Source organism: Arvicanthis niloticus, chromosome 6 (genome assembly GCF_011762505.2).
Source record: "Arvicanthis niloticus isolate mArvNil1 chromosome 6, mArvNil1.pat.X, whole genome shotgun sequence".
In the NCBI taxonomy this organism is placed as follows: domain Eukaryota; kingdom Metazoa; phylum Chordata; class Mammalia; order Rodentia; family Muridae; genus Arvicanthis; species Arvicanthis niloticus.
The window spans coordinates 48,328,039-48,355,522 of NC_047663.1; the positions used below are offsets into that span (position 1 = coordinate 48,328,039).

At 48.3% G+C, this 27,484-nt stretch overlaps 2 protein-coding genes across 4 annotated transcripts; one reads left to right on the forward strand and one right to left on the reverse strand.

The window, feature by feature from the left end:
* The first annotated feature begins 36 nt into the window (after window positions 1–36).
* On the forward strand, window positions 37–936 carry Emc6 (ER membrane protein complex subunit 6). 2 transcript variants are annotated; one of them, XM_034508045.2, is made up of 2 exons: window positions 37–188; window positions 376–936. In XM_034508045.2, the coding sequence occupies exon 2, from the start codon at window positions 424–426 to the stop codon at window positions 754–756; it is 333 nt and encodes a 110-aa protein (XP_034363936.1). In that variant the 5' UTR covers window positions 37–188; window positions 376–423; the 3' UTR covers window positions 757–936. The 2 variants fall into 2 exon arrangements, with proteins under 2 accessions (XP_034363936.1, XP_034363935.1); XM_034508044.2 differs by having other exon boundaries at window positions 114–271.
* Window positions 937–3,986: 3,050 nt separating this feature from the next.
* P2rx5 (purinergic receptor P2X 5) lies at window positions 3,987–18,284 on the reverse strand. Of its 2 annotated transcripts, none has more exons than XM_034508039.2 (13): window positions 16,967–18,284; window positions 13,280–13,430; window positions 12,654–12,725; window positions 12,096–12,171; window positions 11,911–12,007; window positions 11,674–11,754; window positions 11,281–11,419; window positions 10,741–10,874; window positions 10,398–10,491; window positions 10,220–10,285; window positions 8,192–8,274; window positions 7,318–7,485; window positions 3,987–6,782 (listed from the first exon to the last, which is right to left on the reverse strand). In XM_034508039.2, the coding sequence occupies exons 1-13, from the start codon at window positions 17,101–17,103 to the stop codon at window positions 6,713–6,715; spliced, it is 1,368 nt and encodes a 455-aa protein (XP_034363930.1). In that variant the 5' UTR covers window positions 17,104–18,284; the 3' UTR covers window positions 3,987–6,712. The 2 variants fall into 2 exon arrangements, with proteins under 2 accessions (XP_034363930.1, XP_076792492.1); XM_076936377.1 differs by having other exon boundaries at window positions 17,020–18,274.
* Between the last annotated feature and the right edge of the window lie 9,200 nt (window positions 18,285–27,484).

A 27,484-nucleotide genomic window follows, 5' to 3' on the forward strand; every position in this document is an offset into this window, starting at 1 on the left:
GGCTTGTGCTCCGAAGTGGGGCGGGAGGGGCGAGTGCCCCAGGCGCAAGCGTGGGAGGGCGGGGCGGAGTTCGTGCGCCTGCGCAAACCGAGCCCTCCCAGCACCCTCCAGCACAAGATGGCGGCACGGGGCGCTCCGCTTTTTCCTGTCTGAGGGAACACGAGGGGCTGTGTGCCGCTGCGTTCCAGGTAACTCTGCGAGCCTGTCGGGCGTGTGCTGACGTGCTGCTGTCTCGGGCCGGCTCGATCCTCAGCTTCGGCATGCAGTGGAGGTCAGAGGCCCCAGGCACGGTGTCGGAGGTCCGAGGGGGAGGAGGCGCCGTGCGCTCAACTCGCCGGGCTTCGGGCGCCACTTGTAACTTGGTTTTCTCCGCAGTTCCGCGTGAGTCCGCGAGAAGGCAGAAGCGGAGCCCCGGCGGGTGCGATGGCCGCGGTGGTGGCCAAGCGGGAAGGGCCGCCGTTCATCAGCGAGGCAGCCGTGCGAGGCAACGCCGCGGTCCTGGATTACTGCCGGACCTCCGTGTCAGCGCTGTCGGGGGCCACAGCCGGCATCCTCGGCCTCACCGGCCTCTACGGCTTCATCTTCTACCTGCTTGCCTCCGTCCTGCTCTCCCTGCTCCTAATTCTCAAAGCGGGAAGGAGGTGGAACAAATATTTTAAGTCACGAAGACCTCTCTTTACAGGAGGCCTCATCGGAGGCCTCTTTACCTACGTCCTCTTTTGGACATTCCTCTATGGCATGGTGCACGTCTACTGAAATGAGGGCAGGGGTGACTTTAAAACAGATCGGCAAGACTCTTGCCAGAATTAACACCTTGTAGACTTACTTAGTTTTTAAATTGTTGGAATTCGCTGCTTGTTCTGTACTGTTATTTATATCTGAAGACAGAGAGCCTGTAATATTATTCTTCAGATTAAATGAAGTGTGACACCTTGTCGTTCTTTCCCACCTTGATGCTTAGCCAAACTTTGAAGTCGCCAAGATTTGCTCCTTGGAGAGCAGGTACTAGGCCACCGCCTGTACATTTGGGGGTGGAGGGGGAATTTATACCTAGTAAGTCCAAAGGGACCGCTAGGGCTTACATGAGAGAATTTAACCTTAACATCGTAAGAACTGATCACAGTTCGTGTTACTAAGCTTTCTCTCTGTACGAGCATTGTGTGTTTTAATTCAGATGTTACTGTTAACCTGTTGTTGAAGAACCTGAAGCTCATAGAGGTTAGTTGTCTCTGCCAGAGGTGGCTCATCTGGGAGGAGGCAGGGCTTCCAGTTAGAAGTCTGTTCCTTATGCTGTATTGATGAGAGTACCCTAGCACCCCACTGCTCTCCGGTATGAGTGAAATCATTTAAGTTCTAGTTACACCTGGTCTCAGGTAGTTGTCTTTCCTTTAACAAAAAAAAATGCAAGCTATTTTTCTAAAATGTGTCCCATGGCGATTAAATAGGTTATTTTGGACATTTAATCAGATGAGTTTGTTTCAATTGTAACGCCTCTGACTATATGTTTATTCATAATCCTTAAAGAGAGGAACGGGTATTAGAATGAAATATATGTTTAACTGAAAAATAAATAATGTGTTAGACTTGTAATGAACATGTTGCACATGGAATTTATAGTCTAACTGGGGAGGTTGCCATTACCTGGTTCTACAGATATACAGATGCTGTGAAAGAATACATAGAAGTACCAAGTCTGGACTAGGTCTGGGAATGGAGTCAGAGTCAAGGAAGGCTTGAAGAAAGAACATTATATCTGAGACTGGAAGGTTAAATAACAGCCATATAAAATAAGGGGAAGAAGAGCCACAAGACCAGAGGCTGGTGGCTCTTATCAGGCCAGAAGGTAGTCTTGACCAGCCGGGCAGTGGTGGTGCACGCCTTTAATCCCAGCACTTGGGAGGCAGAGGCAGGTGGATTTCTGAGTTCGAGGCCAGCCTGGTCTACAGAGTGAGTTCCAGGACAGCCAGGGCTACACAGAGAAACCCTGTCTCAAAAAACCAAAAAAAGGTAGTCTTGACCACATTATAGAAGCCCAGGGAGGAAGTTGGCCTTGATTCCAGGAGCATTTAGGGGAAGTCTTTGAAAATTGTAAGAGCAATGTGTATTGGTTTTTTAAGATAAGAAAAATCAGATTTAAGACCTCTTTCTCAATCAGTAGATGGTCTGCGCCCACTTCGTAATGGCCTGGGCACCCATGCCTGAATCCTATTTGGGTTCTAGGCCACATGCTTCCATCTCATGCCAAGAAGCAGAGATCACAGCTTTACCTCCCTGCCCCAAAGTGCCCACTTGTGAAGATACCGACATGCATGGTTTATATAGCCTCCCCCTCCTCGGGGACTTCTCTCATGTGGGAAGGAAGGGGTAGTTCCTGTTGTTGAACAGTAAATTTGTTGCTAATGTTGCCTGCTACAAAATATATAATGACTTTTTATATACCTGTCAGTTTCGAGCAGAGGGTAAGTTAATATCAAATCTTCCCAGCATTTATCCAATGAGAAGTACTAGCTTTTATCAGTTTTTATTCTAAATCCTACATAGGTATGTATGTCTGCATGTTGGTGGGTATATGCACGTGCCCACAGAGGCCAGAGTTATCAGCTTCCCTGGAGCTGGAGTTGCTAGGAACAGAACTCGGGTCTTCATTTAAGAGAACTTGCTGTTCTCTTAACCACTAAGCCATCTCCTTGTCTTTTAGCATCCGTTCAAGAGTCTCCTTGGGGCCAGCAAGATGGCTCAGCAGGTAAGGGTGCCTGCTGCCAACCTGATGACTGAGTTCAGTCTCCAACACCTACATGGTCAAAGTGAAGAACCAACGGCACACACACACACAAATGTAATTTTTTTAAAAATTCCCATATTTTGATTTGAATCTTGCATGGTAATGAGGAGCAGTATGTCATACATTTCTTCTTGTTTCTACCTTGTAAAATGTTTTCCCCTACATGGGGTAACTCTAAAGGGAAAAACTTAAAATTGATGCCTTTTATTATTTTAAAACCAAGTAAAGTGTCCAAAATATGTAATGTCAAACAGGTCCCAGAAATTGCCAGCCATCTTGGCCCACTTGTCTTCTTATGCTGGCAGAAGAGTACTTGTCCCTTGGGAGGGTGTGGGTGAAACGAAGTGGAGCCCCATTCAGCTCCAAAATATGCTGTGGTTAGGGACTCTAGTCCCCAGCTCAGACGCCTGGAACAAGTCATGTTCCACCTTTATGATGGGTTCCCTGCTGAGAGGACAGCTGGTGGCAATGAGGAAGGGCAAAGGCGCCAATGACCTGTGCTCTTTCATGGCTAATTGTCACATTGATAACACCCAGTGTATCAGTTTCTGGTTGGCCCACATCATGATGCTCCCAAAGGTATGGAATAACTTGTAGGACAATACTAGATGGCCCAGTTTAGGCTAGGGACTGACGCACAAAGAACTCATCAGATCCTGTAAGATCAAAATAGGAAGGAGCTCTTGGGTTAAGACTAGCCAATAAGCCAAGCAGTGCCCAGAAAGGAATAAAAGTGCTTCCCTAAGTTTAGGAGTTCAAGTTCCTGAGTTAAAAGCCTGGTTTCAACTGTGGAGGCTGTAATTCAGATCAGGAGTTCAAGACAAGCCTGGGCTACAGAGGAAGACCTGGGGGGGAGGGGGGGGGAGTATTCATTGGTTTTTGTTGGGTCGTCTTTTGTTTTTAATATAAGCTGGTTTCCATAAGATGGATGAGCTGCCTTATATCGTTTATGCAGAAGGCAAGAAGTAAGGGGAGGGAGAACATGGCAACTTTAGCAGAGTGGGCAGCCCTGTGAGGGACTGTAATAACATCCCTGGTCTTTCTAAGCCCCCTAGGACCCTATTTGGTTCATGATGACAAGTGTGGCCACTTCATGGTTAAGATTCACCACCAGCCACCAGACTGGAAGCATGTGAGGACAGGGGCCAACACAGAATTTAGCCCAACACCTGACAAGAGCAGAACACATAACAGGAACTCAGTATTTACTAGTTTACTGATTTACTAGTTTTATAACTAGTAAAAGGCATTTTCATTATGATACAAAAAAACAAGCAGTCTGACTGTCCCCAAGCTATTTCAAAAATGGGAGGAACCAGCCAAGCTCTGTACAGCCATGATCTTTGACCCTCTTCTGAACAGAGAAGCTGTATGCTGAGTTTGCTTTCACTTTCAGAAAGCAGGCTCAGTGACATCCCCAGACAACCAAAGGTGAGGGGACTGCTAATTTTGAGAGCAGTCCTGCTCTGGACACCACTATCCCCTTCCCCAGTGGCAGCAACAACTCTGTACCCCTCTTTTTTTAACTTATTTTATTTTGGGTTTTTCCAGACAGTCTCTCGACATAGCCCTGGTTGTCCTGGAACTTGCTCTGTAGACTAGATTGGCTTCAATAGAAATTAACTTGTTCTGGGACTAGAGAGAGATGGCTCAGCAGTTAAGAGCACTGGCTGCTCTTCCAGAGGTCCTGAGTTCAATTCCCATCAAACACATGGTGGCTCACAACCATCTGTAATGGGAGCTGATGCCCTCTTCTGATGTGTCTGAAGGCAGCTACAGTACTCACATATATAAAATAAATAAATATAAAAAATAAAAAAATTCACTTGTTCTGCCACCCCATGCTAGGGTTAAAGGCATGCACCATCACACCAGGCTAAAAAAACTTTATGATTATTTTACTTCATGTGTATGAGTGTTTTGTCTGCATGTATGTCTGTGCACTGGTGCATGCCTGGTACCCACAGGCCAGAACAGGGCATCTGATTCCCTTGGAACTAGAATTACAGGAGGTTGAGCCATCCTGTGGTTGCTGGGAATTGAACCTGGGTTTTCTGAAAAAGCAGCCAGTGCTCTCAACCACTGAGCCATCGCTTCAGCCCTCTGCCCTTTTTTTTAGAAGGGAACCTCACTATCTGTTGCCCGAGTTGAAATTCCTGATCTCAGGTGACCCACCTCCACCTCCCATATGCTGAGTCTACAGGTACCACCTCACCCAGCTACCAGGCCCCCTCTGATCACCATCTGCAAGGGTTCTGCATGTGGTAGGGTGCTTTTCAAAGAGAATCTCCCTGGTGTCAAAAGAAGCACCCAGATACCTATGGGATAGAGGAAAGTGAGCCTGTTTCCCAGCCCTTTATGTAAATGTGTCCCCAAGTCTGGTTTTGACAGGGAATTTGGTCTTATAGGAATAGATCATTTTCTGAAGGAATGATCAGGTAACAAGATGCTCCTCAGAAAAAAATGAAAGGGTTAATAAAAAGTGATGTCTTTTTCTTACTTAAAAAACAGGTCTCACTTCCTGGCATAGAACTAGCTCCATTGACTGGGCTTTCATCAAACTCAGAGATCTATCTGCCTCTGCCTCCCAAGTGCTGGGATTTAAAATTTTTCATCACGATGCCTGGCTACTTCTCTGTGAATCTTTAAATTTTGAATTAGATTAGGTATTACTTCATCAAAATGTTTGAATTTAAAAAAAAAAAAAATGAGCATACTGCTGTCTTCCAAGTGGAGGAGGGAAGGCAGGTGTAATGGCTTTAGTCCCAGCACTTAAGGAGCAGGCAGCTCTCTGTGAGGCCAGCCCGGTCTGAATAGAGAATTCCAGGATAGCCAGGACTACATAGAGACCTCATGTCTCAAAAACAGTTGGGATGGGAAAGGGACCCTCTTGACCTCGGGCAGCTTGTGTAAGCCACCCAAGCTGGCATTAACAAGTGTGCTTGCTTGCAAGCCACTTTGGGAAGTTGGTGACACTCATAAGGGTAGGATTAGGAAGGGGCCTGCAATCCTGCATTTTTCTCAGGCTCTCCGGAGAGTGGGTGCTGGCCCACGGACCCCACTTTGGGTTCCATGAAATGTAGTGGGAGAAGGAACTGGGACACAGGTCAGGAACAGCCTTTCAGTGAAAACTATCCTTTATCTCATTAGCACATCAAGGCTGGGCTTCTGAGAGCAGAAAGGAAGTCAGACAGGGACCCCCAGCACCACCAAACAGCAAGAGCCAAACCGCACAAACAAGTCCATCTCTCACCTGGGCAACTCAATTTCCCAGAGCTACCCTAGGCTTTGGGTAGTGGCTTGCTTGCCTTCCCTCCCCAATCTTACCTGGGAGCCCCAGGAGTTTGTTCTCCCCTTAAGCTTTTTTTTTCCAGGTGCCTCCTTGGCCAGCTTTACATTTTACATCTGGGGGTGAAGTCAAGTGTCCCCTGGATGTCATCCAATGGCTTTTTCTGGGCAGGGACCTGTCTTGGCTAGAGGCTGGCTGGGCTGACTGTGGTGTCTCTGGTGAGAGTAGGAGTGTGCCCCCTACCCTAGGGCCAGGTCAACATCTCCTTTAAGTCTCTCAGATAGCACTAAAGTGCAGCATGCACCAATAAATGTGTACTGCCTGTATAAATAATACACACATGCCCAGCTGGGCCCAGAGCCAGGAATGAAAACCAACCACTGAAACCCCAGGTCTGCCCCTTCCCTGAGGGCCTGCCCCAGGGCCTCCTTCCTGCAGCCTGAGCCACTTTGGCCACCAGGAAGCCTTCCGTGAAGCAAAAAGCTTGCAGCAGGATCCCACCCAAGCTGGGTGGAGTTGTGGGGCCTGTTCTCAGAAGCCTCGTCCTGAGCAGGCACCACAGAGATGCCTCTCCCCAGTTCAGAGCTGTGGCCTGTCCTGGCCCAATCATCTTTGAATCTGTTCTCTGCCAAGAGCTCTGGCTACGTCTTCACTGTTTGCAAGATCTGTGACTGCTTCATGTTCACGATGGCATTCTCCTGGAAGCCAGACCTTGAGGGAGGGATGTACACAGAGGCAGAGAGAAGGCAGTCAGGACCTCTGGGCGGCATGGCCTTTCTGAGGATTAGTACGGCAGCAGTAGCCTTTCTCTGTCAGTGAGCAGGAAGGCATAGCCGAGGAGAAAGAACACTGTCCTAGCTGCAGGTCAGATGCATGACTGTGTTGAGGCTGAGGACTGGGACTCACAGAGCCTCCCGAAGCAATAGGAAGCTGTGCTAGACAAGCAAGGTAGACCTGCAGGTAAGGAGCTCACGTGACCAGGCAGTGACAGCTCCAGGGATGGCTATGCTTAGGATCCCTCAGTTTGGCCTCACTGATGCCGCCCTCAGCCTCCATCTTTCTTTCTCTCTTTACTCTGCTCCATCCCAGGCTCTCAGCATCATCCCTGCCCTGACCCAACTCTTAGCTGGTGGACGCCCAACCTTGGCAAGGAGGGCAAACAGGACTGGGAGAAGGACCATCCTAGGCCTAAGAGACTCCTTCTGGAGCGAACCCCTCACAACTTCTGCAGAAGTCAGTCCCTCACCTTGCAGGCTCGAAGAGCACCTGGCAGTTGCTATTCTGCTTCCTGCTACTCTGGGCCAGTTCTTGGGACTGCTCATCCTGATGAACGCTCTCCAGTGGCTTGTCCTCCGGCAGCTCCTGCTCCATCTCCTTGGCCTCAACCTCAACATTGGTTTCCTCCTTCTGACCCCTGTGTAAGATATGGCCACAACCTTCTTGGGGCACTGACAGAGAACTGTACCCCCGGTTGAGCCAGATTCTTTCCTCCAGCAAAGCAGCCTATGGCCAGGTAGAACTGAACCAACTAGGTTCAGGCTGCATCTGAGGCAATGCACACAAGTCATGCAGGTCCCACATGCACCCATAGTCCAGGTTGCTGGGACTGAGGAAGCACATGCTGCCTGACCCAATTCTTCATTCTGGTCCCAGCTCCTCCAGAATTCCTCCCCCAAGACCAAGGCAAGAACCCCTTTCCCTTCCTGTTACTGCAGACCCAGCGCCCTCCCATGCTGTCCAATGTCCCAACGTTCCGATGCTAAGGGCACATACACACACATACACACATTTCTTCCTTCCTTCAAACCCAGGCCTCTAAGAACCAAGTCCATTTTGTATAAACCAGTGTTCTCGCAGTGTTTCTCGCAGATGGAGAAACTGAAGCCCAAAGAAGGCATGGGGCATGTCTAAAACCCTCCAGTAAGACAGATCCTATAAAGAAATCTGTCCTGTAATCTGGGGAGACTTATTCTCTGGGTCTTCTGAACCAAGTTCAGTCTTATGAAGCAGGTCCTCATAGCATGTCACCTACACATCCAGCCCAGGACCAGCCAGGTGGGGCTCTAAGACAGGGGCTCGGGGGAAATCCTCTTGGGCTACAGGGAGGAAAGTTAACTTACCTCACTTTCTCAAACTTCTTGTCTCGGTAAAACTCACTCTTTCTGATGAGGTAGATAAGTACCAGGTCGCAGAAGAAAGCCCCCTGCAAAAGAGTCGGGAGCTATAACTCAGAATCCTAGCTTCATACTGCTTGGAGCCTGCTCAGGAGCAGAGATCCACATGAAAAGACGACCCAGAAAGGGGTGACGTCCAGGAGCACAAAGCCACTCCATAGTAGATACAGGTTAGATTGGGGCAAAGCTGTCTGATTCCATGGATCAAGTTCCCCTCTCTGCCCTGACCAGGTCTAATAATGTCAACAGACATTTACTAAGAATCTGCCACCAGCCAGATGTGCACTGGGGTGCCAGAAGGATATGGACTACAGAGACCTGGGATCTCCCTATGCTGCCGGAGACAAGTGGATTGTGATATGAAGCCACAAGCCCTATAATGGAAACAGGATCCAGAATAGGTGGAACACAACATTCACTCAGCCTGGGGAGCTGCACCCAGGCTGTTTTGAGAGCTGAATTGGAGGCCTGGGGTTGCATTGCACAGGGAGAAGCAGGCTGGTCATCACCTGTAAATGCCACAGGATGCTGTGTGGATGCTTTCGGTGGGAGTGAGAACCAGCATGTCTGAGAATTCTTTTAGGGATGCTGGTCCTTGTCCTTATGGGGTATCAAGGGGTGGGGGTTATGACAGTGGCAATGTAATGTTCAGAGAGCCCTCTGGTACCCTGACAGGAGTCTTAACCTCAACAATAGGGATGCTACAAGGAAAGCCAGGAAGCCTGAGCTAACCCAGTTGGGGCCTACTAATCACTGAGCTCAGGCTTCAGAGCAGAGCATGTTCTGTGTAATGGCTGCATGTTCCAGCAGAGGGCTACTCTTCCTTTACTGTAGGGATGGAGGTGGTGTTCCTGAAGGCAGAGGAGGGCCCATTGGAGCATACCTGTTTTCCTCAGACTCCATAACTGTCATTTATCAACTTCTCAATACTCCTCTCAGCCTTCCCCACCACCTTTCTTTGCTGCACCCATTACCTTCATCCCATGGCTGTGGTCTCAGACTTCCAGAATTTACCTACATCGTAAGCGAGCTACGCATACACAACACAGCCAGGGATCCCTAAAAATGACTGCCTTACTCAGTATGCTCCACTTGGGGACCACTGTTTGGTTTGGTTTGGTTTGGTTTGGTTTGGTTTGGTTTGGTTTGGTTTTCAAGACCGGGTTTCTCTATGTATCCCTGGCCTAGACCAGGCTAACTCTGCCTCCCAAATACTGGGGGGGGGGGGGGGGAGGTTTAAAGGTCTGCACCATTGCTGCCCATTAGTGATCATTCTTAATCTCTGTCAAGACAAGTTTCTCAGTCTCAATGCAAAGTCAATCCTGATAGAAAATCCTTCAGTAGCTGCTTGGGCTGCCCAGGCAGAGGGAAGAGGCTTTGGGAAGCCAAGGCAGGGAATTTGCTATATTGGCATGAACCCCCAATGATGCCTCCCACATTTAACCTCCTCCCAAAAGCACCAAGGAAGTACCATTTGCACTCCAGCCATTTCCTACCATAGAAGCCACCATATGGATAGCTAACCACCCACCCCAAACTACAAGTTCTTAGCTGGAGACCCTTTTTGAGCAGCTGTGAGGTAAAGCCAGCTGACATTTAGTGAATAGAAATCAGGGATTCTTAAATAAAGCGCACAGAACACCCCCAAAGCAAAGAAGCCCCTGTCCCCAACTGTCAACAGTGCCCAAACTGGCATAGACTAATCAGTTTCCCATTACCAGAACTGGAGATGGAGATTTTTAGACGCAGCATCCCACAGCAGGGCTAGAGGATGATCCACCTGTGTACCACACTCCACTCAAGCTCACAGCCAGGGCTACAGGCAGTCGATGCCCTCTGGGGCAGCTGGCAGGGTGTAAAATCACCCTTGTCCCTGTAACCTCACAGGCCTCCTGTGTCCTGGGCTCTGCATGCTCCTCCCAGTTAGTGACTTCCCTCTCCCTAGGAAGCCAGCAAGGCAGGGGAGATACTCACAGCACCCATGAGCGCCAGCCCAGAACCAATATTGATGACTGTGGGGATGATGCTGAATTTTCCTGCCTGTAAGACAGAAACAGATGAGTAAGACAGGGTGGACAGCTGGATCCCCAGGGGCTCTCCAACCTCCCTGACCCAGCAACCACCATGCACTGGAATGAGAAGACCCACATACCTTGCCGTTAACTATCACATCAAAACGGATGCCGTAGGCTTTCATCAGGTCACGGAACTCTACCCCATTAGGGTCACGGTAATACCTGGCAAACCTGGGAGACAGGGCCCAGGGGAAGCTCATCCGCCTGTACCTTTTCTCCCTAGCAGCACAAAGCAGCTGCTTTGGGGGATTCTCAGCAATCCAGGTTCCTAGAGCTGCTCACTGAGGCCAAGTACAAAGACTGGGCATTCCCAGCATGCTTAGTACCAACCCCTGGACCAAGAGAACACTGGTGGACTTGACCCAGCAGAGGATACAGAAGACAGTCAAGGTCACCAGGAAGCATAAAAACAGTTGTTACCTGAAGTTGTACCCAGAGGAGATGGATTGTGTGTGTTTGTTGTCCAGACGGTTGAAATAATAGTGTGGGTTGCAACTGGAGGCAGCTTTATCAAGGTCACAGTCCCATTCAATATGGATTCCTATCACACCACCCTTGATACAAGAGACAGGGTGAATGCTAGAGTTATCCGCAGATGGACAGAAGTCACAGAGCAGCCCTTTAGGAGAGCCACAGGAGTCAGCCAGAGGTCTGGCAGGACCACACTTTACACACAGATCAGCAGGTGTCCACAAGGTTCCTTGCAATTGTTTCTGATGATGACCTGGGGTTGGAAAACAACCTAACCTGGCACCAAGTCAGCCCAACGCACCCACCCCAACTCCCACTGAGTGCCTGACACAGGCCAGGCCATATGTCACAGCTAATTGTGAAAATAGTGAGCTCCTGAAGACAGGTGACAATTCAGGATCACCCTGGCCCTAAAGGCCTCTCCATCTTCCCCTTCTCAATGCAGTGCCCAGGTCTCCAGGGAGGACTCCCTGAGCACACATCACCCACCTTCAGGGCTATGTCCTGGAAGTCAGCCCCTGCCCAGCGGACAATGGACCCCAGTCGGAAAATGGGACAGTAGAGATTCGTGGAGCTGAAGTGACAGGTTTTCAGGAAATGTTTGTTGTCTGTTTCTAACACATTGGCTCTGAAGAGGAAGCCAGGACAAGAGGGTGAGATTCTTTGTTGCTGGGCCCAAGCCCTTTGCAGGAGGCAATGGGCCCTGTGCCAGACATGACCTCCCCCTACCTCAGCTTGTATCTTAAGCCTCTCAAGAACAGAGACTACCCCCAAGGGCACCTCTGCTTATTCAGTCGCGTATACACACCATGCACAGCGTCAGCACAGCCGCGGGGAGGCCCTCAGCTCACCTCCCCCTCCAGTAACCAAGCCCCCACCTACTTGGAGAAGTTGAACTTGGGGAAGCGAATGAAGTTCTTTATGAAAATAGTGAAGCCTTCGGCATCCTTCAGGAGGGGATCCCTGAAAATCAGGCGGAGAAGCCTGAGCAGGAGACCTGCTCCTCCCCTGCATGACTCCCCTAGAACCATATATGGAGCAGGGAGGCCTCTGGCCTCAGGTGGGACCCACTGTGTAAGGAAGATTGTGTGGGCAGCTCCTCTTGGACCACCCACTCACGTTGGCATGGACTTTGTCTCCACTGGGCACCAAGCAAAGATCTCACAGGTGCCCCGGGTAGAGTTCCCCACCCGTAGACAACGACCAGTTTTCAGTCCTGCAGAGGAGAAACAGGGGCAATGCTGTGTGCCTTCCTGTCCGCGTGCCTTTGCCCTGCTCCAGCCCCAGCTCCTCCAGGCCCTCACCGTGTCCAGCTACAACAGACTCCCCAGCCTGACAGTCAGTGTCCTCAGAACACTCGCCGTCAGGGATGCCCTCACGCTGCAAGGAAAGAAAAGGATCTGCTAAGATTTCCCCCAGCTCAGGACCAGGTCCCATCAGAGAAAGAAGAGGGCTTTCTCCCTGGCCTGAGGCCTCATGTGCTTTGAAAACCTGTTTCCCAGGCTGGCAAAAGTGACTAGGTGGTTAAAAGCATCTGCCATGAAAGCCTGACACCCTGAGTTTAAATCCTGAAAACCATGGTGAAAGGAAAGAACCAGATCCTGAAAGTTGTTCACACACACACACACACACACACACACACAGAGAGAGAGAGAGAGAGAGAGAGAGAGAGAGAGAGAGAGAGAGAGAGAGAGTAAAACTTAAAAAAAAAAAAATAAGAAAACCCATTTCTTTCCCAAAGCTTGTGGTAGCTATACAGCATCTTGACACGCTTAGAGCTAACCAAGCCTCTGCTTCTGGGGGGACTGTCACCAAAGCCAAGGGCTTCCCAACCCTCCCACCACACACATGCCAAATCAAACCTCAGCACAGATGCCCTGCCGCTGGTTAGGAGTCACGATCAAGTTGGTGACCACGAAGAAAACGTTCTCCCCCTGAGGAGGCAGACAGAGTTTAAGGAATCTCCTCCTGGCCTCTCAGGGAAGATTCAGCCAGCCTGGTAGAAAGTGGACCTCTGCATGGGGTTGGGAACATTAGGGGCCACAAAACTGGGGGTCATTGTCCATCTGTCTGATGAGCCATATTTCACAAGTAGGCATCTTTTTATGGGTCACTTACAGCTTCACAAACCCCAAGCACTCTCACCCCATAATTCTTTGCAAACTTCAGCCCTGATCCTACACCAGGGCAGCTATGGACAAGCTGGGGACCTATTCCCAGGGATGCTGGGATATAGGGGAGGGCTCTCTGTGCCATGTCACTCTGGGCCCCATGTGGTCTCAACAGACACATAGACCACTGAGAACAAAAGAAGCAGGCCTAGTGCAGGAAAAGAGCCAGGGACACCATGAGGAAAAGAACCTAGCCAGGGTTTCTGTCTGCATCCTGAGCCAGGGAGACAACTGACAGAGTTCTCTGGTACTTCCTATGTGACCCACCCAAGCCACACCTCACCAGCCCAGGTCCCAGGGACAGGTGGTGATCTAACCTGAGATGGAATGACAAAGTCGGCTACATCCCAGAGACGTTCCCCAAGCATCGTGGTGTTGGTATAGGCCACCCCCTTGACTTTGGTGACCACGGCACTCTGCAGGGAAGTGTCAATGTCCTGATAACTCTTCTTTATCAGAAACACCCATCTGTAGAAATATGACCAACAGGCAAGCGTTAGTCACAGGGCTGCCCAGGCCCAGGCTGGAGTGAGAACCATAGTAAGCCCTAGACTGGTGGGAGCAAGAGCTCAGGGGTTCACCTGTCCCACAAGCATGCATTCTGCAGTCAATGCGCTACAGCTGAAAAACAGACAGTTGAAGGCCAGCCTGGGTACTGGGCGAGAGTCCGGGGCTGAAGAGCTGGCTTAGTGGTTAAGAGCACTTGTTCGTCTTGCAGAACATCCTTTTCCATTCCAGGTACCATCATGGTAGTTCACAGCTGTCTGTAACTCCAGTCTCAGCTGTGACCTCAGGGATGGAGACCAGGCACACATATGGTACACAAACACACATGCAGGCAAAACATTCATACACATAAAAAGAAAAAAATTGCTGGGTGGTAAAGTAATCCACCCCTTTAATATCAGCACTTGGGATACAGAAACCAAAATGAGTTTGAGGCCAAAATGTTCTACATAGTGGATTACAGGACAGACAGACTGCACACTGCACAGTGAGATTTTCTCTCTCACTCTCTCTCTCTCATATATATATATATACATATATATATATATGTATATATATATACATATATATATTGCACACAGTGCACATAAACTTATACAGCCTCATATACATAAATAAAAAAAAAATATTGCAGTGCATATCTTTAATCCCAGTACTCAGGAGGCAGAGATAGATGGAGCTCTGAGTTTGAGGCCAGCCTAGTCTCCTGAGCAAGTTCCAGGAGCTACACAGAGAAATCCTGTCTCATAAAACGAAACAAAATTAAAACATACACAGCAAAAACAAAACAGCAAAAACGTTTGGTCTCTTCAAGTTAAAAATGTTTATGCATCAGCTGGGTGGTGGTGGCGCACGCCTTTAATCCCAGCACTTGGAAGGCAGAGGCAGGTGGATTTCTGAGTTCGAGGCCAACCTGGTCTACAAAGTGAGTTCCAGGACAGCCAGGACTACATAGAGAAACCCTGTCTCGAAAAAAAAAAAAAAAAAAAAAGTTTATGCATCGCCGGGCAGTGGTGGCACACGCCTTTAATCCCAGCACTTGGGAGGCAGAGGCAGGTGGATTTCTGAGTTCGAGGCCAGCCTGGTCTATAGAGTGAGTCCAGAACAGCCAGGACTACACAGAGAAACCCTGTCTCGAAAAAAACAAAAAAAAAGTTTACGCATCAAAGGGCAATGCCATGAAAATGTGGCTGAGGCTGGCCTTGAACTCACAGCAATCCTCCTACCTCATCCCCAAGAGTTAGAATTATAGTTGTAGTCCAGCCTATAACATCACACATTTCTAAAAATATATACATATGGATATACAGATATGATTAAATTGTATGTGTCTCTGTGTGTGTGTGTGTGTGTGTGTGTGTGTGTGTGTGTGTGCACACGTACTTATGTGTGCTGGTGAGAGGTCAGGTACAGTTGGAAGTCAGAAGAGTCAGATACTCTGGGGCTGGAATTACAGAGGGTTGTAAGCCACTCAGCTGGGAACTGAACTACAAGAACAGCAGGCAAGCTGGAGAGAGATGGCTCAGAGGTTAAGAGCACTGGCTACTCTTACAGAGGTCTTGAGTTTAGTTCATGGTGGCTCATAACCATCTATACTTGGGTCTGATTACCCTCTTCTGGCATGTAGGACTACATGCAGGCAGGGCAGGGTACTATATACATATTAAATAAATCTAAAAACAAAATGGCAAGCACTCCTAACTATCTATGCTTCACGACTTCACTCTGTCCCCTAATGAAAATGAGGTGACCTGTGTCAAATGATACACACAGTGAGGCTAGCACAGAGCAAAAGCTCCGTGCACACAAATCACTAACTTGTAGTTAGCTATCAGCCAGCTTAAACCATTCTTGGTGAAGCCAGGGGAAACCAGTCAAAGGGGTCAAAGGAGGAAGAAGCCAGTTCCCCATCACGCAATGAGTACATGGCACGCTGGCTCTCTCCAGGGAGTCACAAAGATGTCAACCAACATGTGTCCGTTTCCTCATTTCTAGGGCAGAGTTGGAGAGAGCCTGTATCCTAAGCTGTCACATTTTCAAGGAACTCTGAGAAAGTTGTGATTTTTTTTTGTTTAGTTTTCTTTTTGTTGTTGTTGTTGTTGTTTTTCAAGCCATTCTCTCTATGTAACAGCCTTGGCTGTCCTGGAACTTGCTTTGTAAACCACGCTGGCCTTGAACCCTCAGAGATCAGCCCACCTCTGCCTCCTGAGTGCTGCGATTAAAAGTGTTCACTCCCATGCCTGACTGGAAAGTTGTGATTCTTGAGCAAACCTTCCATTTTAGCAGAGAAGTGCTAGGTCTGGTCCAATTCAAAACAGTAAGCAAACATTCAGCATCTGTATACTCATTTCATACAGATTCCCAAGTGAAAAGACATCGCAGTGTGACATCGCATCATGGCATCCTCAGACTTCAGGGAGTCAGAAATAGACACTGAGCAAATGACCAATTAAAATGGCTTATGGAAGTGCCAGGGAGGGAGGGAAAGGGAGAACTCAAATCTGAACAAGGAGTGGTGCTGACGGAGTGGGGAAGGAAAAAATGTGATGACTGAACAACAGCAGTCCAAAGGCCCTGAGGTAGGATACCAACGTGTGCTTTGGAGCTAAAATCCAGGAAACACTAAGAACACAGCCATTACCCAAGCCTATAATCACAGCACTCCAGAGGTAAAGGAAGGAGGATTTCTGAGTTAGAGGTCAGCCTGCTCTACGGAGCAGTTCCAAGATAGCCAGGGCTACTCAGAGAAACCCTGTCTCCGGGGGGAGAGGGAGGGGGGGAGCAGGCGGGAGCAGCCATTAGAAGGCAGCAAGGCTAGTAAGCCAGGACTGCCCTCCCAGGACCAATAATTGCACATCATTTAATGAGGAAAAGAAAGTGAATCGCAGCTATCCAGTGTCTGCCTCTTTCCACCTGTGCCCTCTTTTCTTCCTAGGAGCAAGGGAGGCCTCTGACAGAGCTATTAAATCCCCAACAAACTGCCTGTGGGCTGGTAGGCCCATATCCTGCTAAATGAGATGGCAACAAAGGAAAACAGTAGAGCATCTGGACGCTGGAGAGGCTGCCTCCTGATTCCCGTGAGCTAACCCTGAGTTCCAGAACATGCCAATCTCATGAGTTGGCCCAACTAAGAGTAAGCCAGTAATGCTCAATGCTTATAAATAACCCGCTGGGTGCCTCGGCCAGCTGTCAAGCCGGACATAGGGAGGCCCGGGGGTGGAGTGGGGAGGGGAACTGGAGCCCAGTGTCCTGGCATCCCTGCCTCTTGGTCATGGCTGTAACACTGGGAGCTCCAATCCTGGGAGAAGGGGCTCCTACAGACAGCTTCAAACCAAGGTATCCAGTTGCTGCCTCCCACATATCACCAGGCAGTGTCCCCATTTTACTTTCCCATTCTTACATCCAAGGGCCCTTGAAGGCCGACTCCCCAAGGCCCCTGTGTCTACACCTTCCCCTCCCCATGTACCCTTGCTTCAAAAAAGTGCCCAAGAACTCACATGAGCAAGTACAACAGGATGGTGAGCTGTAACACCCGGTAGAGCAGCCCCACCTTCTTGCTCTTGGCGACCACGAACTTTGCTGTCTTGTAGTCGAACAGGGACAGCACGAACCCCTTCCAGGCCGCCTGGCCCATGCCTCCAGCTCACTCTGGCCGCCGCCGTTTCCCGCTGCCCCGCAGCCACCCGAGCACTCTGTGTGCGCTGCCGCAGTCCCGAGGCGCGCGGCTCCAAAGGGCATGAGCTGAAAAGCAGACGCGCAGACCCGGGCGCGAGCACAAGGCGGCCAGGAGGATCCCGCTGCCGCCGAGAGCCGGACTGCAGCGAGCGCCCAGCCCGGGATGCGGCCGGCTCTGCTGATACGGTGACACCGCCCGGCTGTGCCTTCAGCCACTGGCTGGTAAGGACGCGCGCACGGAGTGCGGAGGCGAAGAAGAAGGGGAAGGTGCTTTCCAATGCGTCTCACCCGCCCCTACCTCCTCCCACGGGACTCGCTCCCACGGGAACCCGGTGGGGAAATAGAGGCAGAATCCGGAAGGGACCCACAGCACAGGAAGCATAGGAGGAGGGATAGACAGTAATGACTGGTTTCCCGATTGCCCTGACCTCTCTACTCACGCTGTCAGACAGATGTATAGGTTCCTGGCTGCCTGTGGGTGCTGTAATCAAGGGACGTTTCCAACGCTTCTATGGCTGGGGATTTAAACCCTACAAATTTCTAGGGTCAGGGATCAGAGGTCCCAGTCAGGTACTGTGGGGTAGGGAGAGCTAGGGCACCAAGGCGTGGGACCCTAACATATATCTAGAGTCTGAATAGTTCCTAAAGAAAAAGAGCCCAATGCCATCCTCTGAGGTGGAACCAAAATGGGAAGGAGAAGAGGTGCCTGGAGCTGCGCTTTGGAACTTGTTATGGACTGCCGTAGGTTATCTGTGGTGACGGGCTGTAGGATGAGAGGATGTAGGGTACCATTCCTGTGGTATGGGTCTATATGCAGTGAGAGGCTGCGTAGTGAGCAATTGCGGGGCTGTATATATGTATACTGGTGGGCTGTGTGTGGTGAGGGGTTGTGTGATGATCGGCTGTGTATGTACTGAGGGGTTGGGTGTGGTGAGAGTCGCTGTGCCAGGGGTGAGGGGTGAGGAGCTGTACACACTAATTTTCTGCACCTGTGTCTGAGAACGCCACCTCTGCTCCTGACCCTGGCCATCTTGCCCAATGGAAAGCTCACTCTCTGAAACGACAGACTCCAGAAGTTGGAAGAGACCCTAAAGTCCACCAGGTATGATCCTCTCCAAAAATAAAAGTTTCAGGGAACAGGTGCCCAGTTTTGCAACACGAAAGAATGACTATTTTTTAAAAAAATAAAGACAAATTCCTGGGCTTTGCCCTTGAATTTCTCATTCATTCTAAGAAAGGGCATAAAGTTCGTATTCTGTTCCTAACGTGTCATTTGGAAACAATGTATAGTTATAATTCTTCAAGCTCAACCCAACCAGTTCCTCAAAAAGGCTTATTTTTATACATACTTCCAAAGTAATCCCCACCCCCACTCCAATCACCTCTGTCCCATGGCCCCAACTTAGTCCTGCAGAGCACATTTTTGGTTTTTTTTTTGTTTGTTTGTTTTTTGTTTTGTTTTGTTTTTTGTTTTGTTTTGTTTTGTTTTTTTCAGGATTTTTCTGTGTAATAACCCTGACTGTCCTGGAACTCACTCTGTAGACCAGGCTGCCTTGGAACTCATAAAGATCTACCTGTTTCTGCCTCCCAGGTGCTGGGATCAAAGGCATGCTCCATTCTGCCAGGCTATCTGCAGAGAACTTTCAGTACTTCACTAACCTGGGTATTGTGCCCCCAGACAAGATGAGAGGCTCCAAGAGGTTGGGGGCATTGCTTTGGATAATCCTGTGTCCTGGGCCCAGCAACATGCTTGCTACATGCTAGTTCTGTATATTTATCAAATAACTAAACAGGCCTGCTTTCTTTTAAACATATTTGGACCTGCCACTAGGTCCCAGTCACAACCCTGGAAGCTGAAGGCATTCTATTTTCTGCCCAGTCTTCCCCTCATGGCTCTCTAATGGCTGAAGGGGAAGTAGCCACCATGGAGCCATCTCACACCCTTGAAGATGCCTACCACCTGAAATTCTGCTCCAGCATACGGTAGTGAAGTGGGAAGGTAGATGTTCCGAGCTGGAGAGCTGGTGAGAACTTCCTGTTTCATCTAATCTGAGAAATACTCTGAGAAAAACTTGTCCATAAAGGACCCTGTAGCCCACAGCACAGCTGTCTGAAATGTCAAGATGGTGTCATAGAAACAAGGATATCATATCTGACAATCTTGTCCTGATAAAAGCTTCATCTTAGGCAATGACAACCACTAAAAATCTCCCTCAGAGAGAATAGTGCTTCTCTTCCTATTGCTGAGAAGCCAGCAAAGTATACAGTCCTTCCAGCACAACCTCAGCATCAAGTCATGGCCTCCCTGTAACTGCACTCTTGTTAAAAAGACTAAAGACCAACCAAACTGTTTTAAGGAAATTACATTTCTCCTTCCTGTATTAGCTAGGGCCTTTGGGACAGGGTGCAACTTCTTACTGCAACTCTAGTGCTGGGGTGGGCAGAAACAGACAAATCCCGGGGGTTCATTGAGCAGCCGAGACAGCGAAACAGCTCAAAGTTCATTGAGAGGCACTGTCTCAAAGAAATAGGCAGAGAGCAATAAGGAAAGACGCCCAATGTTCACTTCTAACCCACACGTGTCATGTACACATACACATAAGTGAACCTGCATATACGTAGGTGCACACACGAGCATGCACAGAGAGAGGGGGTAGGGGAGGAGAAAAAAAAGAGATCCAGAGGAAGGGCCCGGTGGTGAGCCTCTCCACTCCCCAAATGGGGTTCCGGGTTTCAGCTAGGTTGTCGAGAGACAAACCCTGGTGTGTACTAAGGCCCCAAGACACAGAGAAAAGACCACTAGATTGGGTCCAGTAGTCAAAGTACAGAGTCCCACTATGTAGTCCAAGCCAGCTTCAAACCTGTGATCCTCCTGCCTCAGTTTCTTCAGCGCTCAAATTTCAGGCATGCACCCATACCTGTTTCTACCTGCTGCTTCTAATCTTGCTCAAACCCTTACCAGGCTCCAACAGAAGCAAGTCTCTGACCCTGACATCTCCAATAGTCTACTATAAGCTACTGGAGAGGCCAGGATGTCAGATACCTGCCTCGGACCTGTCTCAATGGCCGCTCTGGATTTAGAGGGAGAAGCTTTGTTCTCATGTGCCCTCCTTCCCAAGCACTGGATAGCTAAGAGCAGGCTGCAGTCTAATGGAACTATCCAGAAGCTTGGGAGACCTTGAAGGGTATTTAGAGAGGAAAGGATTGCCTCTTTCTTATAGTCACTGGATGGTCATGACATCAGTTACGTCATCTAAAAAAAGGGACAGCAAGATAGTTCAGGGTAAATATGCCTACTGCCAAGTCTGAGGACTTGAGTTCAATCCCTGGGCCCCACATGGTGGAAAGAGCACACCGGTTCCTGATAGTAGTCTTCTGAGAGTAGTATATCCATACATGTGCCACAGCCCAGGTGTGACATGCACATACATATAAATCAACCAATAATACAAACTGTAATCTTAAAAGAAGAATAAAACACTAGGGTCTGCTTAAGAAGCCAGGGTTGGTACGCTTTCCTGAAGCTGATGTTTCAGGTGTGTACCTGAATCTGACATTACAGTGTGGAATATGTTTCTTCCTGTGGTTTAGTTAGAATAATTTTGGGGAAAATATATCTAAGTTGAACCCCAGAGTAACTAGACTCCATCTCTACATCCTGAGGCCGATTCACCATGCTCACAAGCTCAGATTTAGTAGCCTCTGTACCTAAGGGGAGAGGAGTGCCCTGGTTGTCACACTGATATTAAAAGTCTGAGGACATTTCCCAAATGAATACCTGCTATTCTCTCCTCCTCCTCCTCTTCCTTCTTTTCCTCCTCTTCCTCCTCTTCCTTCTCTTCCTTCTTCTCAATGCTGGGACTCAAACCTGAGGCCTAGCAGATGCTAAGCTCACACTGTCTGAAAGCCCCAACCCTAGCTCTTGCCTGATTTGAGGAATAATTCTCTTTGATTTTACCTAGTCCCATGTCAAGAGTCTTAGAGTTCCACAATGCCCTGGTAAAATGATCTTTTGTTCCTAGTCCCTGCTGTCATAATGATAATTTCTGAGCATTCAATACCTGCAGAGCCCCGATAAATGCCCACCCTTACCTAGTGGAAACCTCACAACCTCCCCCACATGGTTAGAACCATCACTACCATGACTCCCCCTCAAAGGTTGTACCTATGACCATACTGTTTGTAAGCCTCTGTGTCTGAACTAAACCCAGATGTTCCCTCACCATTGCCTAAAGATTGAGTGAACCCACCAGAAAGGTCCTTGTAAAGGCTATGTCACACTTCCCAAAGCAAGATTTGGGTCGTTCACTGGGGCTGTCGGCTCACATTCTTTGGCTGAAGGCTCTTTAATGTATAGCATCTGTGTCTGTCTTGTCACTATGGAGGGAGGCCACTGCTGAAAACAAGGTCCCACAGACACTGTCTTCCAGTTGTGTAGAGGTTCCCACTGAGAAAGAATTCTCCCCATCTTTGCAGGGGGAAGGGAAGGGAGTCATTACACCTTACACATTACTCCTACAGACTGCTCCTATAGACCAAGTGCCTCCAAATGTCACTCCTGGAGTCACGTCAGGGGCCAGAGGTGAGGCTAGTATTCAAGTTCCCTCCTTGCCTTCTCTTGACCTTTCATCCTTCCTGCCATAAAGTGCCCACCATGTCTCTTTAAGATGAGCGTAGTCTCTGGAAGTCAAGGACAGGCTTAGCATCCAGAGCACCGTTTCACAAACCTGCGTCTGGTTGGATGAGCGCGGACACACACTGTGCAGTGATGGGGAGTTAGAACACAGATCCTATAGGCCTCTAGTTTTCTATCATCTCCTTTCTCCTAAGGCCTGGCACTTTTTAAGTCTGTTTTCCATGTGGTTCGGACCGGTTCCTGGAATCATCTTGCTCAGCCGTGAGTCCTGGGACAGTCTCCAATAGAAACCATCATGACAAGGCTGGTGGGATGGCTCAGCAGTTAGAGTGCTGGCTGCTCTTCCAAGGGTGCAATTATCAGTTCCTACAACTGTCTATAACTCCCATTCCAGGAGATATGATATCTTCACATAGACACACATGCAGGCACAACACCAATATACAGAAAATAAAAATAAATGTATTTTTATTTATTTATTTATTTATTTATTTATTTATGTATTTATTCTGAGACAGGGTTTCTCCATGTAGCCCTGGTTGTCCTCTGTGTAGCCCTGGCTGAACTCACTCTGTAGACCAGGCTAGCCTCAAACTCAGAAATCCACCTGCCTCTGCCTCCCAAGTGCTGGGATTAAAGGCGTGTGCCATCACTGCCCAGCAAATACATTTTTTTAAAAAGGAAAGAAAGAAAAGAAACCATAGTGACACGACACAGAGCCTCACCCACTCCAAGGAAATGCACTGGATGCTAGGTGCTGGGTGCTGGGTGCTGGGTGCTGGGTGCTGGGTGCTGGGTGCTGGGTGCTGGGTGCTGGGTGCTGGGTGCTGATTTCAGCATATCACCCTCACCACTCTCTCTCCCTACTACAAATTCTACTGTCATAGAGGAGAAAACATTGTTGGCCCACCCTGGCTGGCAAGGCTAAGTATCCATGGACTAAAGTGCAGACCATCTGAATAGAGGGACTGAGGCATTTGGGCACTTGTAATTTTTATTACTAAAGTAAGCAATACATGAGATGGTGCCTACAGTTAGCTGAAGCAAATACAGGCTCAGCTGGGGAATATACCTGGTGTTGTGTCTTATGAATAGTATGTCTGGTCATGTGAAGGAGCCAAGACCCTCCCTGGCTTGGCTTTTCCCACGGAGATAATGTAGACAGGCCAGGGCACTCCTTTCTCGCCCTTGCTTCCAAGTGTATTCACTTATCACAACTTATGCAATTCTTTCCAGAAGGCTCCCATGTGGGGAGAACATTCTGCATTCTGCCCATCCATACACCACAGTAAGTCCACAGCTTCTCACGCAGGCCCACACAAGGATGGTGCCATGGAAGGCAAGAGGAAAACCCTTGCATCAGGAAAAGCTCCTGGGGACTGGAGAATGGCTCAGCTCTTAAGAGTACTTGTTCTTACAGAGGACCCAGGTTTATTCCCAACACACCAAACGATGGTTCACAACCATCCAAATACACCATGCCCTCTCTGACTTCTGCAAGCACCAGGCATACATGCAGCACACATACATACATGCAGGCAAAACACTCATGCACATAAAACAAATCTTTTTTTTAAGTGTCAGAAAAAGAAAGAAAGAAAGAAAGAAAGAAAGAAAGAAAGAAAGAAAGAAAGGCAGGCAGGCAGGCAGGCAGGCTCCCTTTTCTTCAGTTATCCAGCAGGAAAACACCAGCTGCAGGGGAGGAGACTGCAGGGGAGTAACCAGTAACACCACTGCTTCCCCCAGTGGCTTGGAACAGTCAGCTGATCATCCTCACACATTCCAAAATCTCCTCCTAACTTCAGCATTAAGGAAAGTAAATTAAAATCTCCCACTGGCCTAAGAGATTCAATCTCAAAAAAAAAAAAAATAATAATAATTTTTTTTCATAGACTGGAAGGAAACCGGAACCAAAGCACTAAACTCACCTGACTCAGATCTTGGAGACAAGTTTAGATGCTGCTTCCACATAGTGAGCTTTAGTTTCCAGCCACAAAGGAGGGAGGGGCAGGAGGGAGGAGATTTGAAGATGACCTTAGGTAAAGGGCTCTACAAATGATGTAGCCCTCCTTCAGTCCTGAGCATCCTGGAAGGCCCAGGGCAGAGCGTGGGAAAGGCATGAATGGGAGGGTTTGCCAAGGGCAGTCTGTTCTTTAGGTGTCCCTTTGCTCTGGGAAAACTATGACAGGGTTTCTCTGTGTAGCCCTGGCTGTCCTGGAACACATGGGAAAACTATGACAACACATTTTATAACAGGTATTTCTGATCCATGGAAGAACTTTTTATTGCCTTGTTTAAAATTTTTTTTACATTCTCTCTCTCTCTCTCTCTCTCTCTCTCTCTCTTTCTCTCTCTCCTCCCGTTTGTGTGTGTGTGCACGCGCACACGTGTGTGTTGAATGTGTTCTCTTTTCCACCATGTCCATTCTGGGGATCGATCTCAGGTTGTCAGGCTTCACAGGAAGCACCTTTGAAGAGGGAAGAGGTCCTTGTGCACACAGATAAGCACTAGAGAAGCCAGGAAAAGTGAAACACGGAGGCTTCTCATCAAAGGAAGGCTGATCTTCAAAGGAAGTTTACCAGTCCTCCTCAGGAATGGTGGGAAAGAATACGGTGGTCTTTGCTAGCTGTAGAGCCAGATTTATCTATATCTATGTTACCAGAATTTATGCTTTATCCCAGACCCTTTCCCCCTAAATCTTGAGCATGGCTTCAAAGTCCATTAAACCCATCCTTATGAAGATGTCACTTGTACTTTACAATAGCCCAAGAGGCTTCTATGCTATCTTAGGCCAATCCTAACTTCCACAGGCATTGTGTTTACCTCAGTCATTCTCTCTAGACCCTAAATCTTGAGCACTGTTTCTGAGTCAACAGTACCCATCTTTATGAAAGAAGTGAGATGTACTTTATAAAGAATTTCAAGGTACCTGGCAGTGGTGGTGCACACCTTTAATCCCAGAACTCAGGCAGGCAAATCTCTTGAGTTCCAGGCCAGCCTGGTCTACAGAGGGAGTTCTAGGACAGCCAGGGCTACACAGAGAACTCTGTCTCAAAAAAAAAAAAAATGTATTTAGTTTTTTTTTTTTTTTTTTTTTGTTTTTTGTTTTTTTGTTTTTTTTTTTTTTTTTTTTTTTTTTGGTTTTTTGGTTTTTTGGTTTTTTCGAGACAGGGTTTCTCTGTGTAGCCCTGGCTGTCCTGGAACTCACTCTGTAGACCAGGCTGGCCTCGAACTCAGAAATCCACCTGCCTCTGCCTCCCAAGTGCTGGGATTAAAGGCGTGCGCCACCACCGCCCAGCATGTATTTAGTTTTATTGTATTCACAGAACTGAATTATTATCCAAAAAAAAAAAATTTTTTTTTTCCAAAATTGTGCTGTGCTTAATAAGGCTAAAATAAATGATCTGGGTCAGACTCTAGAAGATTGCCCCAGCACTGGCCAACATGTTGGCTGAACCAAGTTTCACTCTCACCTCACCCAGATCTTTTCCCTGCCAACAGTAGAGCCTGCAGGAACCCCCACCCCCACCCACCACACACTCTTACCCATTGAGCCATCTCGCTGAGCCTGAGTAGAATTTTTATTTTGCTTAATTGTACCCAAGAAGGAAAAGGAAGTCCCATGCTGTGGGAAACATGCTTATGACCATAAGCCATCTTTATTGACAGGTTAGTATTTATTACTTAGCTCCCATATCTGATCTGAAGAGAAACTATACAAAGGTACCAAGCACTCAGAAGCATATCCGACTGGCCCAGAGTGGTGATGCATACACTTAATCCCAGCTCTTGGGAGGCAGAGGCGGGACGATCTTTGAGAATCCAAGACCAGCTGCTCTTCCTTTAGCTACACCTAGCTCAAATACCTTCTGTAACAATGGCTCCACCATAATGAGTTCCAGGACAGCCAGAGCTATAAAGACCCTGTCTCAAACAAACAAACAAAGATGTGACTGCCAGCTGAGTACAAAAAGGACAAAGATTTAAAGTGAGTCGGCCAAAGCCACAAGGCACTGATGGCTCTAACATGGAGTCTTTTGAAGAGATATTAGCATTCTTCTCTCTGCAGGGATTTCTCCCTGGGTGAAGTTTCTCTCATCCACCCCTGCTCCTAGTCCTCTGCTCTGGAGTGGTAACAAACCCAGAATGAGTGTGGAATTCTCATAAAATATCACAGTGTCTGTGGCTGGCTCTTCAGACCCTTTCACTCGGATTTTTACGTCCTGCTCCCTATTCCGCCTCACCTTCCCCGTAGACTCACACTTCAGCCCAGTCAGTTCTTGTGTGCATTCTCTCATTCTTCATCTTCCAACATCTGGGAAGGGGCCCAGTCAGATTCCACCTCAGTCCTTCACAGCCTCACAGCTCCTTTAGGCAACTGTCCCTTCTCTAAATTTCTCACCTGGATCTGGACAATTTAGGGCTCACTGATTTCTTGCTTGCTGTCACAGGTTGGGCCCAGATCCTCTGACTAGGGAGTGATGACTTTACCAGTCAGCCTCAGTGAAATAGGTATAACTGTATGGGGAAGAATGAACGAGCTTCCTTTAGCCTCTGTACTGAGGTGTGTGCTGTAAAATGACCAGGCTTTATTTCTATGTGCTTCTCCTGGAGGATTTCAACAGAGTCTGCTAAAGCACTAGGTTAGTCAGGACTCCAACGTGTATAGTTACCCTCTGACACCGTGCAATGAGGTACACAAACTCTGACCTCACAACTAGAATCTTCCCAGACTAGATCTACATCCTTGTCATCTGGAATGTGTGCCCAAACCACAAATGTCCCATGTTGAGCTACACTGTCTGCTCTCAGGGGTGAAGCTAATGGACTCAATAATTGCACCCAACGTCTATCCAGGACTGAAAACATCCCTTCAGTCTGGGGCTGTCCAGTCCATAGTGAGGCTTTTATGGAAAAAGACTTTGGGCCTAAATACTTTTCATTTTGTTTTGTTTTGAGACAGGGTGTCACCATGTAACTCTGACTGGTTTTGAACTGCCAGCTTCTGTCATCTGGTGCTGGGCATGTACCAGCACACCACGCCTAGCTCAGATACCTTCTATAACAATGGCTCCACCATTTACTAGATTTGTGACCTTGGATTGCCCTGGCCCCGAGGGGTGGTGAACTAGGATCCGGAGGACCTGGAAGAGAGAACTGAAGGACGACAAGGGTATGCAAAGAAAGACATCCTGTCTAGAAGTCTGATCAGATTGTAATTTTAATTTTTTCACACTAGGGTTATATACACATAGAAACAGGATGTGGGAAGGGGATGACATAGGCTCTTCTTGTCTTCTTTGTTTCTGGGGAGCACAGGTGTTCTCAGGGGGAGTACAGATGTCTTTCAGAACAGGATATTGGCTGAGTGAAAAGTTCACAAAAGAAGCAGGGCAGAACAGGTCACTATGATCCTGTCCATAAGATCTATTGGTCATTTATTCTTATCTAAGTTAGTATTTCCCACAGCTACCTGTCCATAAGATCTATTGTTTATTTGTTCTTATCTAGACTGGTACTTTCTCACCAGGGCTACTTGTCTACAAGATCTATAGCTATCTGTTCTAGGGTTAGTGCTTTCCCACAGAAACCAAGACTTTGTGTCAGTAGGCATGTATGACTGACTTAGGCCTATGGCTGACTTAGGCCATTAATATACAAGCAAGGTCGCTCCCAACATTGGATAAGTTTTCTTCTTAAAACA